Genomic DNA, 26681 nt, shown 5'->3' with positions numbered 1-26681 from the left:
AGGGGACAGATCTGCCCCTTCCCAGCCTGTCTGAGATGGAGGAACCCCCATCCTGACCCCCTAACCTCATGGAGCGACACAAGGGAAGGGCTGTGGGGTGGTGTCTCACACACACCCACCCCCTCCCGGGGGGGTTGTTGGGGAATGGCTGGCACAGCAGGATCGCCCCTCGTCCCCATGCCCTGGAGCATCACCAGGGACAGGGAGGCTCCCACCCCCTGAGCACCCTGTACATATGTAAATAGCTGTACATACACGGGGGCAGCCTGACGATGTGGCTGTGTCCTGCACCCGGAAGGGCTATTGGGGCTGTTTGGGTCGGGGGGAGGGGGATATACAGCCCCCGCATGCCCCACACAAGGTCCCCTCCCTGGCTGGCGGTGGCATCACCAGGGCAGGGAGCAGCCCCCGGCCCGTATCCTGTCTTCCCTGCCTTGCCACTAACCACAGGCTGCCCCACTGCCTGCCCCCCACCCCCCTCCCCAGGGTGCCAGGGCTTGGGGGTGAGGGCTGGGGGCACTGGGGCAGATGGACCCATCTCCCTTTGCTCTGGCCAGTTGGGACCAGCCATCCCTGTGCAGTGCAACAGCACCCATGGGACCTCCTTGGCACAAGCAAGACCCTTCCCACCTCCCAACCCAGAGGACCCACCTCCCCCCCCCACCAATCCCATTAACCACCATTTCTGCGTGACCAGTGGTGTGCGTGTCTTGTGCGAGTGGCCAGGGTGCACGGCGTTGGGGGTGGCCACCCCAGCTGGCCAGTTTGCCCTAAATTCCGGGGAAGACAGAGGTCTGATGACCCCACAAGTCAATATACCTCTCTCAGCCCCCCCCTCTCCCCATCCCAAAACAGGGTACCCCGACTGGCCCCCATGGTCCTTTTTCTATAGGGTTTGCCTGGGACCAAAGGGTTTAGCTTTCCTCTCTCGTTTCTGTTCAATGTTTACACCCCTTTTCTAACCGCTGCTCCCGCACGGTCAGACTGGGGCTCGGCCCCCGTAACCCCCCCGCCCCCAACCATGGTGCCCCTGGCCCCGTGCCCCCTCCCCAAACCGTCCTGTTCGGCATGTGATTGAACCGACCAATTCTGCTCCTGTAGCACATGTGTCACCGATGCCTGTGTGTCTGTACCACCCCGTGCGGCACCGCCGGCGGCGGCGGCTACCATGGATGCATGACAGTGAGATGTTTTGCACTATTTTGAATTTTTTGGGCTCTGTAAAAATATTTTATTATAACTGACATTAAAAAGCACACCCTTCACTGTGACTACTGTGGGAGCTGGGGGGAGAGGGGAGGGTGACACCCAGTGCAGCTCATTTAAGGTTAACCCTGAGGATAAATAGCCCAGGAACATGGCCCAGCTCTGTCCAGGCTCAGGCACTCCGAGAGCACCCACCCTTCTCAAAACCAACAGGGGAAGAGCCCAGCAAAAGCTGAACTGGGAGGAAAACTGGGGTCTCCCCATGTCAGGGGTTAGGCTGGACTGGTCACTGAGACAAACAACAGATGGAGAGGAGAAAGAGAGAAAGAGACAAGTTTAGAAGAAACTAAACTGCTTTGATGAAAATACTAGTAAAATAATAAAAAAGAAAATAATGAAATACATACAAAAGCATATGAAGCTGCCAGGATGATGTCACCAGCAGCACAGGGAAAGTCCCAGACTGGACTCAGCAAAGGGCAGGAAATGAATTCCCAACCCAGATTCAGGAACACACAGCTCAGAATCAAAGGCAGGTGAACAGAGTCCTCTGCAGGTGCCAGCCATTGAAGAAAAGAAAGATCCAACCCTTTGATCCCTCTGCTTTTATACTGAGCATGATGGCCATGGGATGGAATGCCAGTTTGGGGACACCTGTCCTGTGCCATCTTCTGTGTTTCTCTGCTTCTTCCTCTCCATGGGGGCAAATTATGAAGTGAGCTGACCTTGGCTGTTACAGCAAGAGGCACACCAGCCCTTGGCACTCACTATAAACATCCATCTTATCACTCCAAGAACACTTTTCTACACAAGCCGCTGTTAAATTTCAGAGAGTTAGACGAGGCTTAGCTAAAGAGTAAAATTACTGAACAGAAAACTGAGTTTTTACCTCTGAACACTGCACTAAAGACATCCAATAAAGACAATCCTTTTTCAGTAACCTCGAGCGGTTCCTAGAAACAAAAGCCTGACCTCGGGAGCTGTAGGATCCTGCTGCCCCTGGAGAGCTGCAAAAGCCCCCGCCAGGCTCCTGCTGGAGAAGCCCTTCACTGGGCAGCAGACAAAGTAAAGCCAGCTGAGAGATTTTTTTTTTTGAAGCAAACATCAGTGACTGCTCCTGCTCTGGGATTGGCAGACTAGAGAAAGCCGTTTATCTTGTTTGTAAATGAAGAAATTTAACTATCCTGTTCAAACCCAGCACAGCCTGGCAGCTGCAGGACAGGGGCTGCTGCTCTCCTGGTTGAAGAGAACAAAAAAAGGTGGAGCTTGGATCCCCTCTAGTGGTACAAGGACTGCATGGAGCTGAAATGCTGCTGTCACAGCACCTTGCCCAGACACTGTCACCTCAGCAAAGGCATCGAATCACAGAATCGTTCTGGGTGGAAGGGACCTTTAGACCATCGAGTCCAACCATCAACCCAACCCTGCCCAAACCACCACTGACCCATGGCCCCCAGCACCACGTCTGCCCGGCTTTTAAATCCCTCCAGGGATGGTGACTCCACCACTGCCCTGGGCAGCCCATTCCAAGGCTTCACAACCCTTTCCCTGAAGTCATGTTTCCCAATATCCATCCTAAACCTCCCCTGGTGCAACTTGAGCCCATTTCCTCTTGTCCTATTGCCTGTGACTTGGGAGAAGAGACCAACCCCCCCTGGCTACACCCTCCTTTCAGGGAGTTAGAGAGAGCAAGAAGGTCCCCCCTCAGCCTCTTTTTCTCCAGGCTGAACACCCCCAGCTCCCTCAGCCTCTCCTCATAAGACTTGTGCTCCAGACCCCTCACCAGCTCTGTGTCTCTTCTCTGGACACGCTCCAGCCCCTCAATGTCCCTCCTGGCGTGAGGGGCCCAAAACTGGACACAGAACTCGAGATGGGGCTTCACCAAGGACAATGGGATGGTCACTGCCCAGGTCCTGCTGCCACACTGTTGCTGAGGTGGACCGGGATGTTGGCCTCCTTGGCCACAGTGCTGGCTCACCTTCACCTGCTGTCTACCAACAGCCCCAGGTCCTTTTCCCCCAGGAAAACTCTTCCCAGAGGCTGGAGCATCCATGGGTTGTTGCATCCCAAGGGCCTCGCTGAACCTCATGATTGGTCTCAGCCCATCCATTCAGCCTGTCCAGATCCCTCTGTAGAACCTTCTACTCTCCAGCAGACCAACACTCCCACCCAACTTGGTGTCATCTGTGAACTGACTGAGGGTGCACTTGATCCCCTCATCCAGGTTGTTTACTAGGACTTTAAGCAGAACCAGTCCCAGTACTGAGCCCTGGGGACCACCACTTGTGACTGGCCACCAACTGGATTTAACTCCATTCAGCACAATTCTTCCAGCCTGGATATCCTGCTGGTGTTTTTTACACCCGTCCAAGCCATGGGCAGCCCCTTTCTCCAGGAGAATGCTATGGGAAATGGTATCAAATGCTGTGACCATTCAGTTGATACAGCTGGTCTCTGACAACTGCAGCATCACAAATGGAAAGTCACTGTTCCCCTGTTCATGGGCCTCCAACTCCTGGGACTGGGAAGCCCATGGTCTATCAGTATTATTAACGACAGAGGCAAAAAAAACCAGAACACCCCCCCCAAAAAACCCACCATTGAACACCTCTGCTTTTTCTCCATCCCCATCAGTCAGGTGACCATCTTCAAGTATCAGTTCAATGTTTTCTTTAGACCTCCTCGTGCTGTCAATGCACTTAACATCCTTCTTGGTGTCTGACACAACACCACCCATTTCAACTCTCAGCTTTGGCCATTCATGTCTTCTCCCTGCATATGCAAACCATGGCTGTGTCATCTTCCCAAGAAGCCTGACCTCACTTCCAGAGATCGTACAATTCCTTTTTCCTCTGGAACTCCACAAAGAGCTTCCTCTCGGGCCACGCTGGTCTACTGTCCTGCTCACTCTACTTCCAAACAGGGGAAGGGGGAATTAACCTGCTCCTGAGCTTCTCAGAGGTGCTTCTTGAAGACTAACCAGCACTTACTGACTCCTGAGCCCTCACCAGCAGATTCCCAGGGGACTCTAAGAACCTCTCTTTGCTCTCTTGAGCACCAAGGTACCAACTCCACTGTCCTTTTTTCTCATTACACTGACAACTTTAAACTCAACCACTTCATTGCCCCTGTGGCCAAGGCCATCCCATGTCCTATAAATCCTTCTCCATTCACAACCAGCAAGCCTAGGAGGGCATCTTTCCTTGCTGGCTCCCCGAGTGCTTGTCACAAAAGACGTTCCCATCTCCCACAAACTTCAGGAATTACCCAGACCTGCTCATGACAGCAATATGGGATTCCCAGCTGGTGTCTGGGAAGTTAAATCTGCCCTAAGAACCAGGGCTACTGATTTGTGCCTTGCCAGAGCCCATGTGGGACCCTCCCAAGTGCCCCAGGGCCCTCTATAGGCTCATCTGCCCTTCTGTGGCAAACTGAAAGAAAACATATTTAGGTTGGATTTAAGGACAAAACATCTTACCAATGAAGGTGTCAAGGCTCTGGAACAAGTTGCCCCAAGAAATTGTGAAATTCCATCACTGGGAGCATTCCAAGTGCTGTTGGACAGGACTTTGAACAACATTCTCTAGTGAAAGATGTCCCTTCCCAATGCAGAGGATTAGAACTAGATGATCTTTAAGAGGGCCTCTCCAAACCATTCTATAGTTCATGAAAAGCTCCAGGAAGCCCCCCAGTGATGGCCCTCGAGCTCCCTCACACCACCCTGCAAACTGCCCACCCACCCCAGACAGCCTCAGACACTGAAATTATCTGCAAAGACTTTTATTAACTTCAAAGGATTAAAAAGTGGCCAAAACCCCCAGCTCAGGATTATCACAGGCCCTGGCTGTGGCACAAACGAGGCCCTTGAGTTTCAATAAACAAACAACTTCCCAAAAGATGAGGACACACAGAGTGCTGCACCCCCAGCCTTCATGGCCTCCCCACACCTCGGGGGGTTCAGACAGCCCTCAATGGGGCACTGGCAGCGACCCAGGGCCAGGTCCAGGCTCAGAGGCGGACAAGGAAGGCCAGGTCGAGGGTGTCAGGGACACGGAGCTCATCCAGGTGCAGGGGGGAGGCGGTGAAGGGCAGATGCACAGGGAAGAGGTGACTGGTGTCCACCAGGAGCTGGCTGGATTCCCCTCCGTACTGCTCCTGAAGCTGCTTCTGTGGGGACACAGTGCTCTCAATAGGGCAGCCCTCAATGCGGGGACCCCTTTGGGGCAGCCCACCCCCACCAGCACCAGACCCCAAATCCCACTTACCTCAACACTGCTGATGAAGCTGGGGCTGATGCGCTCCTCCAGCCCAGCAGTAGGGGTGTAAGACCGGAGGATCTTCACAACCTGGAGGAGGAGATGGTGGGGACCATGAAGAGGAGAGAGATGGTGGGGACCATGAAGAGGGAAGGGCTAGGCACATCTGGACACTCCTGAGTATGGCACAGTCCCCACCCCAGCACATCCTTGGTACCCCCAGGAGACCCGGGATAGGATGAGCACCCAGCAAGCCCCAACCCCCCACCCAGTACCTGCTGGGGAGACAGCACGGTGCACAGGCTGCAGAGAGCTCCAGCATCCTCCTCTGTCACCTTCTTCACCTGCAGCAGCTGGGCAGCCTGGACCAGTGGCTCCAGCACCTCACGGGCCCCGCTCTGCAGCAGCCCCTCTGCCCGCAGCCACTGCTCCAGCTGGCTGATGTTGTACCTGCCGGGGACACCAGGTCAGCCAGGGGGGACACTGGCCATGCCCCAGCTCCCCCTCAGACACCCTCCTCCTCCCAAATCCTGCACAAAGACTGACCTGAGCTGGATGCCACGGCTCCAGGAGCACGTGTCCTTCCTCAGCAGCAGGTAGTTGAGGGTGGTGCCGCTGACGAGGAAGAGGAGCTGGCGCAGGACTTGGTGGCCCACGCTGGTGGCCAGCCCACAGCGGTCCAGCGCTGCGTGGAAGGAGCCCAGCTTCTGCAGCAGCTCAGGCAGGGTGTGGGCAGGGGCTGCTGAGGACCGGCGGAGGCCAGGAGGGCAGGAGGAGGACGACAAGCCCTGTATGGGCTCACTCTCCAGCATTGCAGCAACTGAAAGGTAGAAAAAGCTCATCAGATCAAGGCAAGACCCCACGTTGTGCCTGAAACACTGCTCCTTGGCTGTCAGTGCCCCTTGGGGATGGAGGGGCCAATGACACCTCCAGGATCATAGAATCACAGAGTGGTTAGAGTTGGAAGGGACCTTAGAGATTGAGTTCCAACCCCCCTGCCCTGGGCAGGGACACCTCCACCAGAGCAGGGTGCTCCAAGCAAAGGATGGTTGGCCCAGGCTAGGCCGGGGACTAGCCCTGCTCCATGAGGCTGCAAAGCAGGGCATGGGGAAAATAGAGCTCCCCATGGATGCAGCCCATGGGCCCCTAGGGTGCTGAGCCTGCTTTAGCTCCCCAGCCACCTCCTCCAAGCCAGGATGCTCAAGGAGCAGATAGTCCCTCAGAAAAGATGGTCCCTCATGGGACCCCAATTCAGACCCTTCCCCCTCTGGGTCTGGCCTCTAACAGAACAGGCAGCTCTCACAGCTGAGCCCTGAACCAGTGACCCTCAAGCCCCCCCAAGCCCAGGCCGTACCAATCATGGGTTTAAGATGCTTCTCGGCGATGCGGATGAGCTGCTGGTAGAGCTGGACAGCCAGGGCACCCAGGTTGTGGCAGAAGCTCTGGGGGTCCACGTTCTGCAGGCGATGCTCGTTCTGCCGTGCTGTGTTCCCCTGCCAGTAGCTCTGCAAGAACAGGCTGGGTCAGGGGACATGGCTGGAGACACGGCTGGGACCCCAACTGAGTGTGGAACAGCATCAGCCCAGCACAGCCCTGCCTGGGTTGGGGGCAAAGAGAACCACAGCCCCAGGCAGAGACAAACCCTGCTCCCACTGAGCTCCCAGCCTCCCCCCAGGGAGGTGCAGACCCCCAGTAGCCCAGCCCTACCTCATCCTGGCCATACTGGCGCAGGCAGTTCAGGAGCCGGCAAGTGTTGGCAAGCCAGAGTGCCACCACGTCAAAGTCATCACTGTGCTTCTGCAGGAGGGGGATGGAGAGCACAGGGGTTAGCAGGGCTCTGGTGGTGGGCACAGCGAGCCCTCACACCCCACGGTAGCTCCATGAGCCACACAGAGTGGGCTGCAGAGCTCTCAGACCCTCTCACAGCAGCCTTATGACACCCAGGGACACCCCTCACCCCAGGGTGATGCTCAGGCTGGACACCACAGTCAGACACACACTGTGCCCTGGGGGCCAGGCTGCTGCCCCAGTACCACCCCCACCTTGGCCAGTGAAGCTCCTGCTCATCAGCCCAACCCACGCCCCCAAGCCCAGCACCTTCATGACCCTTTTGATGGCGTTGATGGCCGCATCCAGCAGTGAGTGGGCTCGTGGTTCGTCGTGGCAGTGGTCTGCATGCCGGAAGCAGAGGAAGAGGATGTAGGCGGGCAGGTCTGGGAGTGCCCCGGGGCTGCTCTGTGGCTTGTAGTCTGTGAGAGAAAGCACAACAGTCAGGATCCAGGCAGCTACAGAAAGCTGGTCCTGAGCCAGGCAAGATGCTGCCCCAGCAACGCTGAAGGGATGAGCTCACACAGAGGTTGGCAAGAAACCCCAACAGGGACCAAGCTGGGGTGAGGAGTCCCCATCTCTCCAAACCCTACCTGTAATGATGGCCTTGACAATGCGCCCTTCGTCCTCCATCCTCCATGCAAACATGGCCTGGGATGGCCCAGCCAGGGATGGGACCATGGAGGACCGGGACAGGACCACAGCAGACGCTCCCAACTCCTGTGCTGGCCCAGTAGCCTCTCTCTTCACTGGGGGAGAGAAATGCAGGTCACATCCTGCTGGGTCCTGGGCCATGGGACCCAGATCAGGTCCCCTCAGCTCAGTCCAAGCAGATGCTCCCCAGCATCTCTGTTTGCAGGGGGAATTCTGCTCCCCACCTTGAGGCTGGGAGATGCTCCAGCCTCAAACCAAGCTGGTGACCCTCCAGTCAGCCCCACGCCCTCCTTCCAGTGCAGGCACTTGCCTGTGAGCTCCTGGATCTGCTTGGCATAGGCTCTCAGCTGCTTCTGGAGCTTCAGTGTGGTCCTCTCCTGCTTCTCCAGCTTCTGGGCCAGCTCCTGAGCAAGAAGAGTACCAGTAGGGCTCAGCCAGCCTCCCTCAGCTGGACGCCCCCTGCAACCAGCACCCACAGAGTGGAGCAGACGAGGGTCCCCCACGTTGCTCCCTAAGGGGTTGCTGCAGCTCACCACAGGGCAAGGTGGGGTTAGCCAGCCCCACACCCAGTCCTGCACCCCCCAGCCCTTACCCAGTTCTCCTCTTTGAGCTTCAGGACATGGTGCTGCAGCCCCTCCTGCCCCTGGTGCCGCTGCAGGTCCTGGATGAGGGCTGCCTGCTGCTGGCTCAGCTGCTTGAGCGAGCGGATGTCGAGGTGCAGCCCCTCTACCTCCTCCTCGTGCTGCTGCTTCTCCTCCTGCAGCTGGCTCGCCAGCAGCCTGCACACATGGGGTAGCCACACGGGGAAACTGAGGCAACCGGCCTCCTTCAGCTGTCGCATCCCATCCCATGGGGTAGCCACACGGGGAAACTGAGGCACCAGCCTCCTTCAGCTGTCACATCCCATCTCTTGGGGAAGCTGCTGAAGGGGTATTTCTCCCCTGAAGCCTCAGGGCTGGGAACTCTTCCCCTGCCAGGGCAGCCTGGGGGCAGCACAGCTCCAGCTGGGCTGGGAGAGCATCTCCCCTCCAGCTGCACTGAGCTTTGAGAAGACACAGCCCAGGGACGGGCTGCACCGGCTCTGCCCTCTGCAGAGAATCATCCAGGTTGGAAGGGACCTCTCAGACCATCAACCCAACCCTCCCCAAACCACCACTGACCCATGGCCCTCAACACCACATCTGCCCAGCTTTTAAATCCCTCCAGGGTTGGTGACTCCACCACTGCCCTGGGCAGCCTCTTCCAGGGTTTGACATCTTAAGTGTCCCAGGGGGCAACTTGAGGCCATTTGCTCTTGTCCTATCCCTTGTTACTCTTGTTGAGCCCAGGGTACCCAGTCTGCTCACGTGGTTGGTGTGACTGTGCTCAGAACAAGGTGGGATGCTCCAGTACCCCAGGGAAATGCAGCTGGGCACACTGGCAAAGAGGGCCAGGACCACACCACACCCAGCTGGGCAGCAAGGGACAGGCTCTCTTCTCTTGCTCTCCCAGCCCACCTGGGGCCACCATGCCTATAGCATATGAGGAGGTGGCTTCAAAGAGGATTTTCCCAGCACCACAGTACTTCAGGGACCACACAGCTCCAAGGCTGGCCAGGAAGTCCCACCAGCAGCATGGTAGGGAAACCAGCCTCAGCTGCAGAGCACCTCCTTGCAACCACACTCACCTATTGGCAACCTGCATTGCATCATATGCATGCTTCAAGTCATCATCTGCTGCCACCTTCTCTGAGCTCCTGCCCAGCCCCAGCATCTCTGCTATGTTCTGCAGGGGAAGGAGAGCAGGGTGAGCCAGCCCCACCAGCCTGGACCTACTCATGGCAGTGGGGCAGGGGCTCACCCTGCGCTTGAGGAAATCCAATGGTTTCTTCTCCTCCAGCTCCATGGCAGCCTTGGACCTCCGCAGCTCCTCTCGGGTCCGGGCCAGCTCCTCGTTGGCAGCATTGAGCTGCTTCAGGAGAAGAAGGTAGGCCTTCTCGAAGGGATCCTGGCCCATGCTGCCATTCAGCACCACCTCACCGCTGGGCTGGGGCTGTGCCCTCTCTGGCACCAGTTGCCACCGCTCCTCCATCCCCTGGGTGCAGAGACAGGGTTTGACACAGCCACCAGTGTTGGGCACCAGAACATCAGCAGGGACCCCTTCCCAATGGGACCAGCTCCCAGCCAGGAGCCCCAGGGCACAGCTGTCCCCATAGTCAGGGGAAGGGACAGTTTGCTTGTCATCCCCCACCCCACTGTCCCCAGCAGCATCACCACTAGCCTCAGCCTGCTGGTCGGAGTCATCTCGTGAGGGAGCTGTGGACAGGGAGGACAAGTAGCTGCTCTCGGAGCCCAGGAAGCTCTCTGATGAAGGGGACCGTCTCAAAGTGCTTTGCTGAGAGGGGGAGAGAAGGACAAGGTTGTTCCTCTGCAGCCCAGGAACCTGCTGGCACATCGTCTGGGGCAGAGCAGTGATAGCCTCAGGAGGCCACCTTGGCTTGGGGATCCCCCCAGCAGGTGAACTGGAGAGCCCACCTCTCCCACTGCCTGCTCCCCACAAGGGAGTGAGGGAGGGGGTGCCCTGAGCCTCCCCACGTCCCCACCAGCCCCTCACCCTTTGGAAGGCCACCTCATCCCGCAGGTTCTCATAGCCCTGCTCCAGGCGGGCGTAGTCCTGCACCAGGCTCTGGTAGCGCACCCGCTCCTCCTCCAGCTCCTGCAGCAGCCCCTGGCTCTCCCGCATGGCACGCTGGCGCTGCTCTGTGGGGATGGACACAGTGGGGAGTGGGGACAGGCAGGGCCAGGAGGGGACATGCAGGAACACATCAAACCCACAGGACCAGTCCATACCCAGGAGACTGGGATGAGGGGATGGGAGGGCCCCTTTTACCTTCCAGATCCTGGGACTGCTCCATCATACGCTGCATCAGAGCATCCTTCTCCTCCCCCAGCTGCAGCTTCATGGCTTCCACCTCTGCCAGGCGCTGCAGGAAGGCAGAGGGGCAGGTAAAAACCCTGTCTGGGGCCAGCCCTGGCTGCCAGAGCTCTCCTCCAGGGACCACCCCACAGCAGGAAGCACAGGATGCTGCCAGAGTTTGTGCACCCCCACCAGAGCAAGAGCATCCCCCGGACAGACCGACCTGCTTCAGCTCCTCAACCTCCTGGCCCAGGGAGTTCTTCACACTTTGCTTCTCCAGCTCAGCCAACCGCTCCTGCTGGACCTGGGAGTCACGGGCCGCGTCCTCCCGCAGGCGCTGCATCTCTGCCCGCAGGCACCGCACCTCCTCGGCGTGGGCAGCGCTCAGCCCCGAGAGCTGCTCCACCAGCTGCTGCTTCTCCTGGGCCTTGGGTCAGCAGGCAGAGCACGTCAGGAAGGTGGCCAGGAACAAGGGCACTGTCCCCACATCCCTCCCATCAATGAGCACCATGAACGCACAGCCTGTCCTTCTGCAGTGAACCTGGATGCCCCATTGCCCACCCATGTTTGCAGCCCTGAGCCTCCTGGTGTCACCACAAACAGAGCTCAGGCCTGGGAAAGCAGCTCTCCATGACGTGCCATCCCACGTGGAACCACACACGAGCTTCACCATGTCTTTACAGCCTGTTACCCACCTCCTGGCCAGTCCTGACAGCAGGATTTTCCAGCCCTGCTTTCCCCGTCACACAGAATCCCTCCCTCCTCCTCCACAGACACCCCCAAAAATGGAGCTGTGACGGCCAGAGCAGAGACACCCACCCAGATGGCGAGGGCAGATGCTGCTGGCAGGAGTGTGGTGGAAGAACACACCATGCCAGAACTCCTCCCACCCAGGAACTGCACCCAACCGAGCACCCAGGAAGGTGCCCATCCCATCCCCAGAGTCCCCAGCCCCACATCCACAGGGAGCATTGAAAACCCAGGAATGACACCCAGATGCACAACTCCTGCCAGGGGGCAGGTCAGGCAGGGCCAGGACAGGACTGAAGGCAGGGGCAGGCATGGTTTGGGCTGCACAGGGACTGGTAAGAAGCGGTCACCAAAAAAAACCAAAACACCATCCAGTTGCCCCCATGCCCTCAGAGCCAAGAGGGGCTGAAGCCATCACCCACCTGCTCATCCAGCCTGCACTGCAGCTGTATCACCTTGATCTCCATGCCCTTGTGCAGCTCCTTGTAGTGCTCGACGGAGCGTGCCTCGACGCGCAGCCGCCGCAGCTCCCGGCGTGCCTGCACGCGCCGGCGGCAGCACTGCAGGTAGATGACGGCCCGGCGCAGGCGGGCATAGCGGCTGCGGGCCAGCCAGCCCCGCACGGCCGCCTGGATCACCACGGCTTTCTGGTGCCACACCATCTGCAGAGAGAGAGAGAGATGGGGCAGTGGCATTGTCACAACCCCCCCAAGGAGTGGGATGGGGACACCCGCTGCCCTGCCAGGGCTCCTACCTGTTGGTAAAGACGCCGGGCAAGCATGCCCCGGGTAAAGGCTTGGATGGTGATGGCAGCCTGGCGCAGCTGAAGGTAGGAACGTCGGGCCAGAACCATCCTCAGGGTCTTCTGCAGTGTCACAGCAGCCCTGGTCCTTCGCAGCATCCTGGCGAGCCTGTGGGGAGGGCAGGGGGCTGGGCAGGGGGTCGCAGAGCTCACAGCCCAGCCTATACCCCAGTGATAACCAGGCCACGGAATGGTCAGGGTTGGAGGGGACCTCTGGAGATCATGTCCTGCAGCCCCCTGCCAGAGCAGGGTCACACAGAATCATGTCCAGGAGGGTTTTGAATCTCTCCAGAGATGAAGACTCCACCACCTCTCTGGGCAGCCTCTTCCAGGGCTCTGCCACCCTCAAAATAAAGAGGTTCCTCCTCAAGTTTAGATGGAACAGCCCAGGGCCAAAGTTGGCCAAAGCCCAGCCCAGGGCCAAAGTTGGCCAAAGCCCAGCCCAGGGCCAAAGTTGGCCAAAGCCCAGCCCAGGGCCAAAGTTGGCCAAAGCCCAGCCCAGGGCCAAAGTTGGCCAAAGCCCAGCCACCAGGTCACCCCAAGGCTGAGCTCTGTCTCAGCTCATCACAGCTCCCTCCAGCCCCATTCCCCGCTCACCTCCGGGCCAGCATGCCCCGGGCATGGCGCTGCAGGCAGATTGCTGCTGCTCGTGCCCGTGCCCAGCGTCTCCGTGCCAGCCAGCCCCGCAGGTGCCTCTGCAGCAGGACACAGGCCCCCCTCAGCCGCCGGGACCGCAGCTCCTCCAGCTGAGCCACTTGGCCAGCCCGAAAAAACACTTTGTTCTTCCCACACTGGTACTTGCTGGGGTCCTGCGTGTGAGGTGGTCGTCAGTCCCAGGGACAAAGCACACCCCATCCAGCCCCCCCCACCCCGGGAGTGCTGATCCTCCTGCCACCGATCTCCCCTTCCAACCTCCCTGGAGTTCCAGTTCCTCCCCATCTCCCAGCTCACCCATTTCTGTGCCCCACTGGGCACCCACACACAGGACACAAGGGCGTCCTGTTTGACCAATACAGGATAAATGCTTGGGAAAACCGCACTTTTAGGAGACTCTAGTGGCTGAATTTGTGAAAATATTCTCTTTATCACCAGCTCTGGGGTGAGGGTTTCAAGGTCTCAGTGTTTTCCAGGTCCCCGAGGAGGAGCAAGACCTAAGCACTTGGCCCAAGCTGCCAACAGGATTATTTTGTACCAGGATTGTCACATTCAATATAAAATACGAAGTTTGCTGAGGAGTTCTCTCTCTCTATCCCTTGGTGGCTGCCACCCCAAGAACTCCTTGCCCCACTGCCAGACCCCTGAGCCCTTCCCTCCTCCCAAAACCACAGCACTTGCAGGGTCCCACATTGGCCATCCCTGCGAGGAGAGCACGGCTGCTGGAACTGGCTGAGTATAGTCCTGGTATCATTTTATACTGGCATCAGGATCAATATTCATTCTTCAGCATTATTAATGTTAATTTTTCAGTCTTATTCTATTAAATCTGTTCATATTTCAACCCTTGTAGCTTCTTTGGGTTTTTTTCCCCCCGATTCTCCTTCTCGGGTGGGGAGAGGTCATTGGGTGAGAGAATAATTGTCCGAACACCAATACGCTGTTATGGGCTCCTCAAACCCTAACAAAGGGATTCCCTGGCACCACAGCTGCACCCCCCGAGCAGGACCCTTACCTGGAGCAGTCTCTCTAGGGCAGAGCTGGTGATCTGCCTCTCGTCAGGGCCCAGCAGCTCCTCCCTGCTCACCAGAGGCCGGTACCTCTCCAGGAACTCCTGGTATGTCCATCTGGGGGGGAAAGAGTGGGGTCAGAGATGCTGCAGCTGGAGATGGGAGGGCACCTAGGGTACTGCTGAAGGTGGGGGTACCTGGAAGGGTAGCCTGAGGCACTGATCCGGATGGTTTCCAGGACCCCGCAGGCTCGGAGCTGCTCCACTGCTCTCCTGGAGTCAAACCTGGGGCAGAGAGGGGGGATCTGGAATGGGTTTCCCTGCAGCTTGGCAAACTCCAAACTCTGCAGGGCAAGAGGGACCCAGACCACAGGGACAGCAGTGTCCTGCAGTGTCCCCCAGCCCTGTCCCCTCCAGCCAGGCACTCACACGAAGGGCTGTTTGCTGTCATTGGGTTTGATGCAGCGGACGTAGTGCAGGGTGGTGCTGCCCAACGTCTCCATCAGCCGCTTCAGGGAGGCTTTGAACTGCAGAGGACACGGCAAACGTGGGGCCAGCAGGAACATCCCAGGGCTTGTGGGGTTCCCCAAGCCAGGACACACACAAGTCCCCTTAGGGCCACCCCAGCATTAGTTGTCCAGGGCCAACACACGTTTCCCTCCCACTCCGTACCTGGCTGGCGATGGACTTCTTGCTCTTTTGGCTACCGGGCAGCGATCTGCGGCTAGGGCGACCAACCATCCTGTGCCCGCTGGACCTGCGGGACTGCAGGGACACGGGGCCATCCCCTTCCTCCAGGAAGAGCTCGGTGATCAGGGCAGACTGCACAGAGCCCAGCCGTGAGAGCCAGGCAGACCTCACGGTGAGCATCACCCAGCACCCAGAAGCATCACCACCAGGAGGGACAGCCCCAAAAGCCCAGATGCTCCACAGAGACCATCCCAGTGCATGGTCCTGGTCCTCCCTGCTACAGCCCAGATATGCCAGATCCAGCTGTGCCCCCACCCACTGCTTCCCTCAGGAAAAACTAAGTGCAAACCATGGGCACCCTTCCCAAGTGTGCTCGAGAGCCCCCCAAGATGTCCCTTACCTTCTGCCAGGGCCACGCAGGGTGGAAGGGAGAAGTGACAGTGTTACAGACCTGGAAGCAGCAGGACCCACCAGCCCTCCCAGCAGGGACATGGCCAAGGTGTCCCACAGGATGGGGAAACCCGAGACAGGGGAACAGGGTGGGGAGCACCCACATCTCAGGGCACCCTGACCATGGCCAGCACTGCACAGAGCTGTGCCAGCAGGCAGACAGGGACTGACCCTTCACAGCTGATACCTCTTCCACCGTCACTTCCTTCCCAGCCCCAGGGTCACAGTCTGGCCAAGCTCTGCCCTACAAAGCCCCTGCTCAGGGTGGCTCTCACCTTGCTGGCTCGCAGCAGCCCCACTAGTTCCTCAGGGACAGCATCCCTGTTCTTCTCCACAAACCCACCACACTGGTATTCCACCTGGTGGGAGACAAGGCAAGCACCAGCGTTAGCCTGCAGCTCCCCAGCCTGCTCTGGTGCAGGGCTCTGCTGGGACACAGAGCAGGACTTTCAGAAGAAGTCCCTGCAAGCACCAGCGTTAGCCTGCAGCTCCCCAGCCTGCTCTGGTGCAGGACTCTGCTGGGACACAGAGCAGGAGTTTCAGAAGTCCCTGTAGGAGTCTGAGCTGGTGGTGGCCACACTAGCCAGCTCCTGCCCTGCTGCAAGGCTACTGATGGGAATCATCACAGCCAGAGGGCCTGTGTTTTTACCCTCAGAGTTGCAGTCCAGCACAGCAAGAGCAGAGCCAGCAGGAACCACTTCCCAACCTGGGAGGCTGCAAGAGGTGCCATCACCAGTGGCCACCACCAGCTCTAGACAGGGCAGACTGGTGCAGAGCCACTGCCACAGCTTTCGCCACCACCAGCTCTAGACAGGGCAGACTGGGTATCCACTGGTGCAGAGCCACTGCCACAGCTTTTCCTACCTTGCCAGCAAAGTGGCAGACAACAAAAGCATCCACATGCCTCTTGGGCTTCTGGAAGTGGGAGTTGCCAAGATGGGTCTGGTAAAGCTTCTGGGCCCAGCTCCCATCACTGCCTTGGGGCATCTGAAAGGCAAATGCATCAGAAGGGGCAGTGGGGGGGCTTTGGGTGACCACAGCACCTGCTCCCAGCACCCCTTGCCCACCTTGCACTCCTCGTTCAGCAGGTCCAGGATGCCAAGCCGACCCTCGATGAGATCAATACATGGCTGGTTGTCACAGAAGTCAACGAAGACCCACGGGATCTCCTCGGCCATATACTCCTCCTGTTCCAGCTTGAAGACGTGCTGGAGGGCAGGGAGAACAGAGCAGGGCTGAGCCAGGAGGGACAGAGGTGGCCAGCCACCAGGCTGAGACTTGGTTTCCATAAGACACCTGAGCAACCCTTCTCCTGGAGCAGAAGCACTTTAGGAGAAAGGAGGGGACCATGCCCAGATCCAGCAGCTTCCCAGAGCCCCATGTTTGCAGGGACTGAAGCACCAGCCACATTCAAAGCAGGGACCACCAAAAGCACTGGCGCAGCAGGGACGCGCAGGGCCCACCCTCACCAGCTCCCAGCCAGAAGACACATCTGGGAGACACCCACCAGGTTGAAGAGCTGCTGCAGCTTCTCATTGGCATAGTTGATGCAGAACTGCTCAAAGCTGTTGAGCTCAAACATCTCAAACCTGTGGGCAGCAGAGACCTGCCTGAGGCAGCTGCTGGGCAAAGCCCCCCAGCTCCAGGCACAGGCAACCAACTGTCCCCACTGCGATGATGGACACTGCCCCATGTCCCAGCTGGAGCAGTTGGTGGCTGTGGTGGCTCCACAGCTGATTGCAGCTTATGGACCACGCTCTTCCACACAGCCCAGGGTGAGGACAGGGGGAAAATGTTCTTACCCATAAATGTCCAGGATGCCAATGGAGGTCTGGTGGCCCTCCCGTGACCGCAGGGCACGGTTGACCCTGCTCACCATCCACCTGAAGACCTGCCCATACATATGCTTGGCCAGTGCATCCCGGGAGTCCAGCGCCTGCTGCCTGGAGAGGGGTTTCAGGTAGGTCTCACCAGCAGTGACCAGCTTGCGGTGGCAGAGCCAGCGCGTCACCTGGGATGCCTCAACACCCAGCAGCGCCCCATGTTTGCAGGGACTGAAGCACCAGCCACATTCAAAGCAGGGACCACCAAAAGCACTGGCGCAGCAGGGACGCGCAGGGCCCACCCTCACCAGCTCCCAGCCAGAAGACACATCTGGGAAACACCCACCAGGTTGAAGAGCTGCTGCAGCTTCTCATTGGCATAGTTGATGCAGAACTGCTCAAAGCTGTTGAGCTCAAACATCTCAAACCTGTGGGCAGCAGAGACCTGCCTGAGGCAGCTGCTGGGCAAAGCCCCCCAGCTCCAGGCACAGGCAACCAACTGTCCCCACTGCGATGATGGACACTGCCCCATGTCCCAGCTGGAGCAGTTGGTGGCTGTGGTGGCTCCACAGCTGATTGCAGGAGCAGGACCACGCTCTTCCACACAGCCCAGGGTGAGGACACCACAGCTGATTGCAGGAGCAGGACCACGCTCTTCCACACAGCCCGGGGTGGGGGGAAAATGTTCTTACCCATAAATGTCCAGGATGCCAATGGAGGTCTGGTGGCCCTCCCGTGACCGCAGGGCACGGTTGACCCTGCTCACCATCCACCTGAAGACCTGCCCATACATATGCTTGGCCAGTGCATCCCGGGAGTCCAACGCCTGCTGCCTGGAGAGGGGTTTCAGGTAGGTCTCACCAGCAGTGACCAGCTTGCGGTGGCAGAGCCAGCGCGTCACCTGGGATGCCTCAACACCCAGCAGCGTGCAGAACAGCCCCAGGGCCTCGTTGGTGGGCTGTGAAGAGACAAGACCTTGTCACCACGGTATCGCTGAGATGTGGCTCCTGCAGCTGGTGCAGCTCAGGGACCAGTTTGGGCCACGGGCACCAAGCTCTCACCCACCTCCACGAAGCAGCCATCCCCATGGCGGTCCTTCCCTCTGACTACGATGTTGCCCAGGTGCAGGATGGCAGCCAGGATGCTGAATAGCTCCAGCTGCTCAGCCTCGGGGACCCCTGTGGGCACAGCACAGGCATGAGGGAACCCCCAGTTCCACCCCACTCCCCCTTAACATCACACAAACCAGAGGGATGGAAAGGGCCTGGAGACAGCCAGGGTCTCCAGCACTGGGACATCTGGCACCAGCACTCCCACACCAGCCCTGGGGTGAGCACAGTGGGACCACCAGCCCCAGGGATCAGCCCTGCCCACCCCCTCCCCACCCATGCCCAGCCAGGACAGTACCCAGGAGCAAGAAGGCATGTCGTGTGCTGTCCAAGTCGGCCGTATCACTGGTGCACGGGGCAGCGGTGCCCTGGCTGGTGTAGAAGAAGGTTTCTGCCCCACCTGCAGACAAGATGCCAGGCTGTAAGCCACCACAACCTGCCCCACAGGGCTCCCAACCACTCATATTCCACCTCTGGGTGCCCTCCAGCACCCAGGCAGTAGCTGTGGAGGGCAGGGAGCCCTGGCACTGCCCAGTGTGAGGTGGGCTGGCAGCACCCTGTGCCATGGGGCTCCTGGGGGACGGGGGAGAACTCACGAAGACCCAGGCCCTGGAACTCGGGCAGGGAGGCTGAGGCACAGAGCTGGTAGAAGATGTGGTAGTTCCTCTCTGCTTTCGCCTGTGGATGAGCAGGAAAAGTCACCAAGAAGCCAAGTCACTTTGGGCCACCTGCCCCTGCAGCAGTGCTGCAGTCCCAGATTTGGGGACAAGGGACACCTTCCCCTCTCCCAGCTTGACTCAGCAGCACTTGGGTCACTTCCCTGGGGGATTCCCAGGAGCACCCTCCCACCCTGAGGGCTGGGGCTCCCACTGGGTCCTGTCCCCACACCACCCCAGAGACCCACCTGGAAGGTGACACGGGACTTCTCCAGCAGGTAGGTTTTGATGGTGGCCCCTGTGACATGGTCTTGGCTGAAGCCAATCTCAATGTACTTCCCAAAGCGGCTGCTGTTGTCATTCCTGGTTGTCTTAGCATTCCCGAAGGCCTGCAGGGAAGGTGGTTTTAGCTGGCCCCAAATCTCCAGGTGCTTTGGAGAAGTTCAGCCCCTGCTGCCCATTTCACAGGGCGGAACAGCCATGGCATCACATCAGGGATAAGGGCCATGAGGAGCAGAGCCTGGAGACCCAGAAGGACCCACCTCCATGATGGGGCTGGATGCCAGCACCTTCTCCTCCATGCTGGAGTCACCCAGGCAGCCCCCGACGGTGGTGAAGTATCTCATGACGTACTTGGCTGACATAGTCTTCCCTGCACCCGACTCACCACTGATGATGAGGGACTGGTTCTTCCCAAACCTGCCAGAGAGGAACATGAGCTGGGGACAGCCTGTGACCCATCAGGACCGCTCTCCACAGGGAGACCACAGTCCAGAGGGGGCTTCAGCCCTTCCCCAGGGATGCTCCCAGGAGACGCTCTCACCTCACCATCTGCTTGTACGCCTCCTCTGCCAGAGCAAAGATGTGGGGATCCATGTCCCCCATTTCATGGCCGCTGTAGGCATATATCACCTCCTCCTCATAGATGGGCAAGGACTTGTAGGGGTTGATGGCAACGAGGATGATACCTGGAGGAAAAGGGCTGTGAAAGGGAGTTGTGGGGAAGGGGCAGGGGATGGGGAGCAGGAGGGGGTGCCCGGGGCTCACCACAGTAAGTGTAGATGGAGTTGGCCTCCAGGAAACGCCGGCGGAGTGAGTGCAGCACGGCTGGCTCGTGCAGGTAGCTCAGGGCCACCAGGTCATTGGTACCCGAGAGGCAGTCGGGGTTGCAGAGAGGTGGCAGCTGGAACTCAACGGGGTGAGCCAGAGCCTGTGGGGATGGAGATGGAGCAGGACCAGCACTGAGCAGGGTCAGCTGGCCCCACAGAGGCAGGGTAGGTCTATGGGGAGCAGCACAGCAGGAAGAAGGCTGGCTGCCAGCTCTGCTGGGGCTGTTGGTCACCAGGAATCCCAGCCCAACCAGCACAGCGAGGTGAGCTGGAGGCCTTTCAGGAAGGTAGGAGCAGGCAGAGAGGACCAGCTCACCAAGCAGTCAGGGGACGCAGGGCACGGTGAGCCAGACACAGCCCCCATGGTCTGGGCTCCTGCTCAGACACCAAGTGGGACACATCCAGAGAGTGTTTGAGCCTCTCCACACCCTGCTGAGGGTTTGGGGGTGCAGAGGTGAACTACGCCCCATCTGGGGCTGCCCAACCACATGGTGAACACAGGAGGGACCAATTGGGGTGTGTGGCACCAGCCTTACCGAGCCATCCTCCAGGCGGAGATGGAGAACAGCGTCTCCTTCTTTGTAGCTTCTAGTTATTTCTGCGACCCTCCAGACTTCAATGCAGTCGGGGATCCACACCCGGGCACCCTGCGGGGACACAGGAGGGAGGGGACCCCTGCAGAGAGCCACAGCCAAGAGACCTGGCCACCAGCCTCCAAACCAAGCATCACAGCCCTCCCCACACTTCCCTCTTTGGGCAGCCACCCAGCTGCTCAGCATCACCATAGCAGGGTGAGGACAGGACACAGCACCCTGCTTGGTGCCCCAGAGCACCTCATCTCCTGAAGGCACCAGCACTTCAGAAGCCCAGAGCACTGGGGATGCAGCCACCTGGTTTGGCTGAGCAGAGACACCAGCCTTGAAAGCAGATCACAGAATCACAGGCTGGTTTGGGTTGGAAGGGATCTTAAAGATCATCCAGTGCCACCCCCTGTCCTGGGCAGGGACACCTCCCACCACACCAAGGCTCCAAGCCCCCTCCAACCTGCCCTTGAACCCCTCCAGGGACTGGAAGTACACACAATGCAGATCCTATGGAGCGGATCCAGACACTGTCACCAGCTCTGCAGACCCAGAGAAGAAAAATCACCCCGTGCCCTTTTCACCTCCCAAATTTGCAGCTCCCTGGGGCCAGACACAGCAGGCAGCCCTGCACAAGGGACCAGCTGGCACCCACAGGACTGGTGCTCCCCATCTCCAGCACCCTGCTCCCTGCCTCAGTTTCCCCTCTGCAGCCAGCGGGTGCTGGTGAAGTGGGAGTTGTGGAGCGTGGTGAGCCCCGACTCCCCCCTGCACCCAGACCCGGGTGTTAACACCTCCCTCACACCCAGGAAAAGCCTCTTTGGAGTCGCCCTGCAGGATCCCACACTCAGCACAAGCAAAGCGACACAACACCACAGGGGGAGGGCAGTAAAAACTGGGCTAAAACCCCCTAAAACCCTGCTGCAGGCACCCCATCAGCTGGCAAGAGGGTGAACTCCCAGCCCCAAGCTGGCACGGAGTGAGCTGTGCTCCTGAGACCAGGAACCTCAGCTCCTGCTGCCCCCACTCCTGGCACAGGGTGTTGGTGACCCCGCTCTGCCCCGAGCCATCAGAGACTGTCACCGCAGCAAGGGCTGCATCCAGGGGGGTCAGTACCTCCTGCTGCTCTGAGCAGGCAGAGATGAGGCCGTATTGCAGGCTCAGAAAGGAGAAGGCAGTGGGGAGATCCAAGAATGGTCCCAGTTTCTCATCTCGGGCTGAGAGGGGAGCTTGGATAAATCCATTCCCACAATAGCTGGGTGCTCCCGGGGCTCTAACACATCCCACTCCCACTCCGGCAGGAGGCTGGGGCCAGCCTCTGGCTAGAAACCGGGGGGGGAGTGGGGGGTGGGTGAAAAACCATCCTGGTTTTGCTGATTTTGCAAATCCAGAGACCTTGGCTTGCAGTGAATGCTTCCAGGTCCGCAGTGTGCAACGTGCACGTGGCAACGCGGCAGGAAAATTGAGCCAACAAGCACCAAATAGACTGGGGGGGGTGTGGGGAGGGGAAAAGAAGGGGCTGAACTTTGGATTCTCATCCCAGGAGTTGGGGGAAGACTGAAGGTGTGACTTTGCAGCTGAGACGAAGAGGGCAGGAAGGGGCTCCAGCTGCAGGGGCTGCTCGGCCGAGGAGCAGCGAGAGGAAGCCATTATCTTTTATGAGCAGTAGCCACTGGAGGGAGTGAAAATTGCAGGATGTTCAGCTTCCCAGCAAGGCACTAACGGATTCCAGCCTGAAATCCCAGCTGGACAGAAGAGCATCCCTGCCAGCACGCCCAGCTCACCCCTTGGCTGCTCCCAGGGAACACCAAGCACTGGAGCAGGCACAAACTGGGGAAGCTGGGAAGGAACCTCAGGGCTCCATTGGGCACTGGAAGTCAGTTGTGGATCATTCCAGTCTGGCTGGCCAGCTTTTTGGGACAAAGCAACCCACCAGGCCTCCAGCAGGAACCCTCCTTGCTTTGCCCAGGTCAGAACCTCCATCACACCACAAGATAATTGCCCAGGGCCACCTCTACTGGACGTGTCCCTGCCCAGGGCAGGGGGTTGGAACTAGATGATCTTTAAGGTCCTTTCCAACTCTAACCATCTTATGGTTATAGGTTGGAAGGGACCTTTCAGATCATTGAGTCCAACCACCAACCCAACATCTACAAACCCATCACCAAACCATATCGCTAAGCACTACATCTACCCATCTTCCATCATCTACGATGACAGATGCTGCACCTCTGACCTCTGCAGAAATACCAGTACCCTCCACCCCCTCCCCCAGCCACCTCTGGGGAGAAAGGGCCATATTTAGGGTCTGGCCTACAGCTACAGTCATCATTTTTGAAGTACAGCAGCAAAAATGAGAAGCAAGGGCCTGTCCTGCTCCCTGCTCACAGCAGGAGCATCCCTTGTCAGGCAGAGGGAGGGATGTGGGCCAGGATCCTGGGGATGAAAGCACCCAGGACCCACCTGGGCAAGGAGCAGGAGAGATGGGTGGCCCAGGCAGCACCAAACCCTTCTCACCTGCGAGCAGCAGCCCCAGGAGGTGCTGTGCTTGTCAGGCCATGGGTCCCTCTGGGTCAGGGACCCCCTCCAGCAGCCTTAGCTGGGGGGCAGCCCCCACACAGGGTGGGCAGCCCATGGTTGGACCCACAGCTGATGGGCCACCAGACACCCTGCACCCCAGGAGGTGGCACCAAAGTGGGCACCAGAAGGGACATGACCCAGGGGGACACTCAAGCAACAGCACCCACAGTCACCCGGGAGCTGAGCCCCCCGGGGGAGGATCAAGACCCCCTTCAGGTCTGCAACAAGCAGCCCAGACCCGCGGGCAGGACTCTCCCCCCATCTCCCTCTGCAGCCCCCCCTCAGGGTGGGACACCCCACACATCCCCGGGGATGGGACCCCCTCACCTGCACGTAGGGGTCCCCCGCCGCCGCCATGGCCCCCCCTCCCCGCTGCTGCCAGCACTGCCACCCCCACCGCCCACAGCCTCTTTATAGCCGCTAATTGCCGCTAATTGGAGGGGGAGGGAGGGTTACGGGTCCCCGCCCCACTCCCGTTCCGCCCGTAGGGGCCCCCCGCCGCCGCCATGGCCCCCCCTCCCCGCTGCTGCCAGCACTGCCACCCCCACCGCCCACAGCCTCTTTATAGCCGCTAATTGCCGCTAATTGGAGGGGGAGGGAGGGTTACGGGTCCCCGCCCCACTCCCGTTCCGCCCCACAGCCCCTCCCCGGCCAGAGCAGCTCCTGGGGGTGCTGGGACTGGTTCCCCCCTCTGCCGCTGCGGCACCCCAAGATCCCAAAAGGAGCCCCTGTGCAGGGCACCCCAAGGACCCATAACGGGCACCCCAAGACCCCATTCAGAACAGCCTGAGAAGCCTTATCTGGGACACCCCCCCTACCTGGGACACCCCAAGGGCATCGCAGCGAGGGCACCCAAAGACCCCTAGGACACCCCAAAACTGTCCTCATCCAGGACACCCTGGGCCGCCCTGGTCACCTGCACCCCAGGTTCCCCATCCAGGGCACTCCAAGCACCCACACACCACCACAGCCCCACAGAACAGGCCCCCGCTCCCCTCATTAGGGAGAAACTCCACTAACGATGAAAACCTGTGGCCATGGCACCGGCAGTGCATTGACAGCTGGCTGTGGGGGCTACTGGCCATGGGTCCCCATGGGTGACATTCTTCATGGGTGCTACTGGCCGTGGGTGCTACTGGCCATGTGTGCCACCCATGGGTGCCACTGTGGGTCCCCTCTGCCCATGGGTGCCACCATCTCTGGATCCTCACTGCCTGTGGGTGCCTGCAATCTGTAGGTACTGCTCTCCATGGGTAGAGATGGGTCTCTACATGGGTCTACACTCTCTGTAGACCCCTGTTGCCCATGGCTCCCCACTGCCCATGTGTCCCCACCGCCTGTGGGTGCTGCTGCCTGTGAGTCCCCACTGTCCCTGGACACTCGTGGCAGCCCGACCAGCCCCACAGAGCTGGGAGAAAGCCTGGGTGACTGGCTACCACAGGGAGCTGGCTGCTGGTGGGTGCAGCAAGGGACAGGGTGACAAATTGGAAGAAAAAAGATTCAGATTAGATCTCAGGAAGAAATTTTTTACTCTGAGGGTGGTGAGACACTGGAAGAGGTTGCGCAGGGATGGTGGGGGTGCCCCATCCCTGGAGGGGTTCAAGGCCAGGCTGGATGGGGGTTTGAGCAACCTGCTCTAGTGGGAGGTGTCCCTGCCCAGGGCAGGGGGGTTGGAACTCAATGATCTTTGAGGTCCCTTCCAACCCTAACCATTTTATGATTATATGATTCTATGAAGAGGCTGCTCCATCAAGGTGAGAGGTGGGGTCAATGAGCAGGAGGGCCTGTGGTGACAAAGAGAAGGCCAGACCCACAGCAAGGTCACCCAGCCTGGACTGGGACAAGTCACCAGTGGGGAGGAGGCAGATGTCTCCATTGGTGCCTGCTCCTGTCCCAAGCACCCACCCTGGCACCCCATTTTTTTCCCCACTGGTCTCGACAGCCCCACCATGACGCTGGCACAGCCCTGGGGATGCCAAGGCCACCCCAGAAGGTGCCAGCTGTGGTGACCCAGCGTGCTCCAGCAGATCCGGCAAGCGGGGGGATAAAAACATTGCTCTTCCTCTGCCCCCCCAAAAAAAGCCAGCACTTCTGCAACAGGGAACGCACAAAGACATCTTCTGATGAAAAAATAATGAATCCCTAATTGCCCAAGGGCTGTCAGCAGCATGTGGCTCATTAACAAATCAGGGAGGCGGGTTCACACCATGTGCAGCCTCAGCCATGGACTGGAGCTCCAGTAACAGCCCAGCAGAAAATGGGCACCCAGGCAGCTCTTGGGTCTTTATGACTCCCCAAAAGGGTCGATTGCACTTTTTTTTCAGCCGCCTCAAAAGCCCCAGCGAGGCCAGGGAGAGCTGTGGCAGCAGGAACTGCAGCAGCCCCCGGGCAGTGAGATGTGGTGGCCACCCGTGTCATGGGCACCTGCTGTGGCAGCAGGAACTGCAGCAGCCCCCGTGCAGCGAGATGCAGTGGCCATCCGTGCCATGGGCACCTTATGCCCCTCTGCTCTGCTCTGGGGAGACACCCCCCAGTGCTGCCTCCAGCTCTGGGGCCACCACCAGCAGAAGGACATGGAGCTGGTGGAGCGGGGCCAGAGGAGGCCCGGGAGATGCTGGGAGGGCTGAAGCCCCTCTGCTGGGAGGGGGGGCTGAGAGAGTTGGGGGGTTCAGCCTGGAGAAAAAGCTGGGGAGGGACTCTGGATGAGGGAGGGGAGCCCTAGGAGGAGGGGGAAGGGTTGGACCCTGCAAGAGGGGAGATGGAGCTGAGCTGTGGGGAAGAACTTGTTTGGTGTGAGGGTGGGGAGAGCCTGGCCCAGGTTGGCCAGAGAAGCTGTGGCTGCCCCATCCCTGGAGGGGTTCAAGGGCAGGTTGGAGGGGGCTTGGAGCAACCTGGTGTGGTGGGAGGTGTCCCTGCCCAGGGCAGGGGGTGGCCCTGGGGGGGCTCTGAGGTCCCTTCCCACCCAAACCAGTCTGTGATTCTGATTCATCCTATGGCACCCAGGGAAGCAGCGAGGAACCGCTCAAGGGGAGCATCGTCCCCATCACCCGTCCCAGGGAGTCAGGGCTCAGCGGGGGGGTTTGCAGGATGGTCCCTGCCCCCAGAAGATGGGAAGCAGAGGGATGTATGGACTGGAGGATGGACAACCCACAACCAGAGCAGGGTGGCTGGTCCTTAGGACACCAGAACAGGCGCTGAGAGGCTGCAGGCAGTGAGACACCGTAGGTAGCACATGAATTCATATATAGTAAAAAGTCTTTATTAAGAAGGCTTTGAAGTCAAAAAATAAAACTCTTGATACAATTTTCATAACCGTCAAGTCAGCTCAGCAAATATATAATCAGTACTTTAGCCATGTAAGGTTAAAGGTCCGTTATTTTCTTTTTAAAATAAAATATATTTTAGTTTTTAAAATTTATTCAATAAAGTACATATTTTCCTATAAATTCCCTACATATACATAAAGAGGTAAAAAATAAAAAAATAAAACTAAAAAAAAAAAAAACCAACCCAACAAAACCAACCACAAAATAAAAAGGAGATAGAAATCTGTCTGGGTTTTTTTGCAACATGGCGTGTTAACTGTGCCCCCTCCGTCCCACGGGCCCCCCCGGCCTGGCCCCTCCAGCC

The 26681-nt window shown here is 58.9% G+C and overlaps 1 protein-coding gene across 1 annotated transcript; it reads right to left on the bottom strand.

Moving 5' to 3' along the window:
* Positions 1-5214: 5214 nt before the first annotated feature.
* LOC106892086 (unconventional myosin-Vb-like) lies at positions 5215-23408 on the bottom strand. The gene is given in 37 exon segments (XM_014948997.1): positions 5215-5373; positions 5472-5552; positions 5738-5912; positions 6009-6282; positions 6817-6967; positions 7170-7259; positions 7560-7711; positions 7883-8038; positions 8248-8347; positions 8536-8722; positions 9610-9707; positions 9783-10016; positions 10203-10316; positions 10536-10681; positions 10812-10905; positions 11062-11265; positions 12011-12250; positions 12343-12499; positions 12988-13199; positions 14060-14171; positions 14252-14338; positions 14483-14580; positions 14726-14875; positions 15469-15552; positions 16058-16180; positions 16261-16401; positions 17363-17444; positions 17709-17974; positions 18082-18194; positions 18424-18525; positions 18722-18803; positions 19030-19480; positions 19605-19749; positions 19829-19991; positions 20427-20565; positions 22637-22752; positions 23379-23408. Coding segments are annotated over 37 exon segments (5508 nt in total).
* Between the last annotated feature and the right edge of the window lie 3273 nt (positions 23409-26681).

Source organism: Calidris pugnax, unplaced genomic scaffold (genome assembly GCF_001431845.1).
Source record: "Calidris pugnax isolate Ruff unplaced genomic scaffold, ASM143184v1 scaffold170, whole genome shotgun sequence".
Lineage (NCBI taxonomy): Eukaryota > Metazoa > Chordata > Aves > Charadriiformes > Scolopacidae > Calidris > Calidris pugnax.
This window is presented reverse-complemented; position numbering and strand designations above follow the sequence as displayed.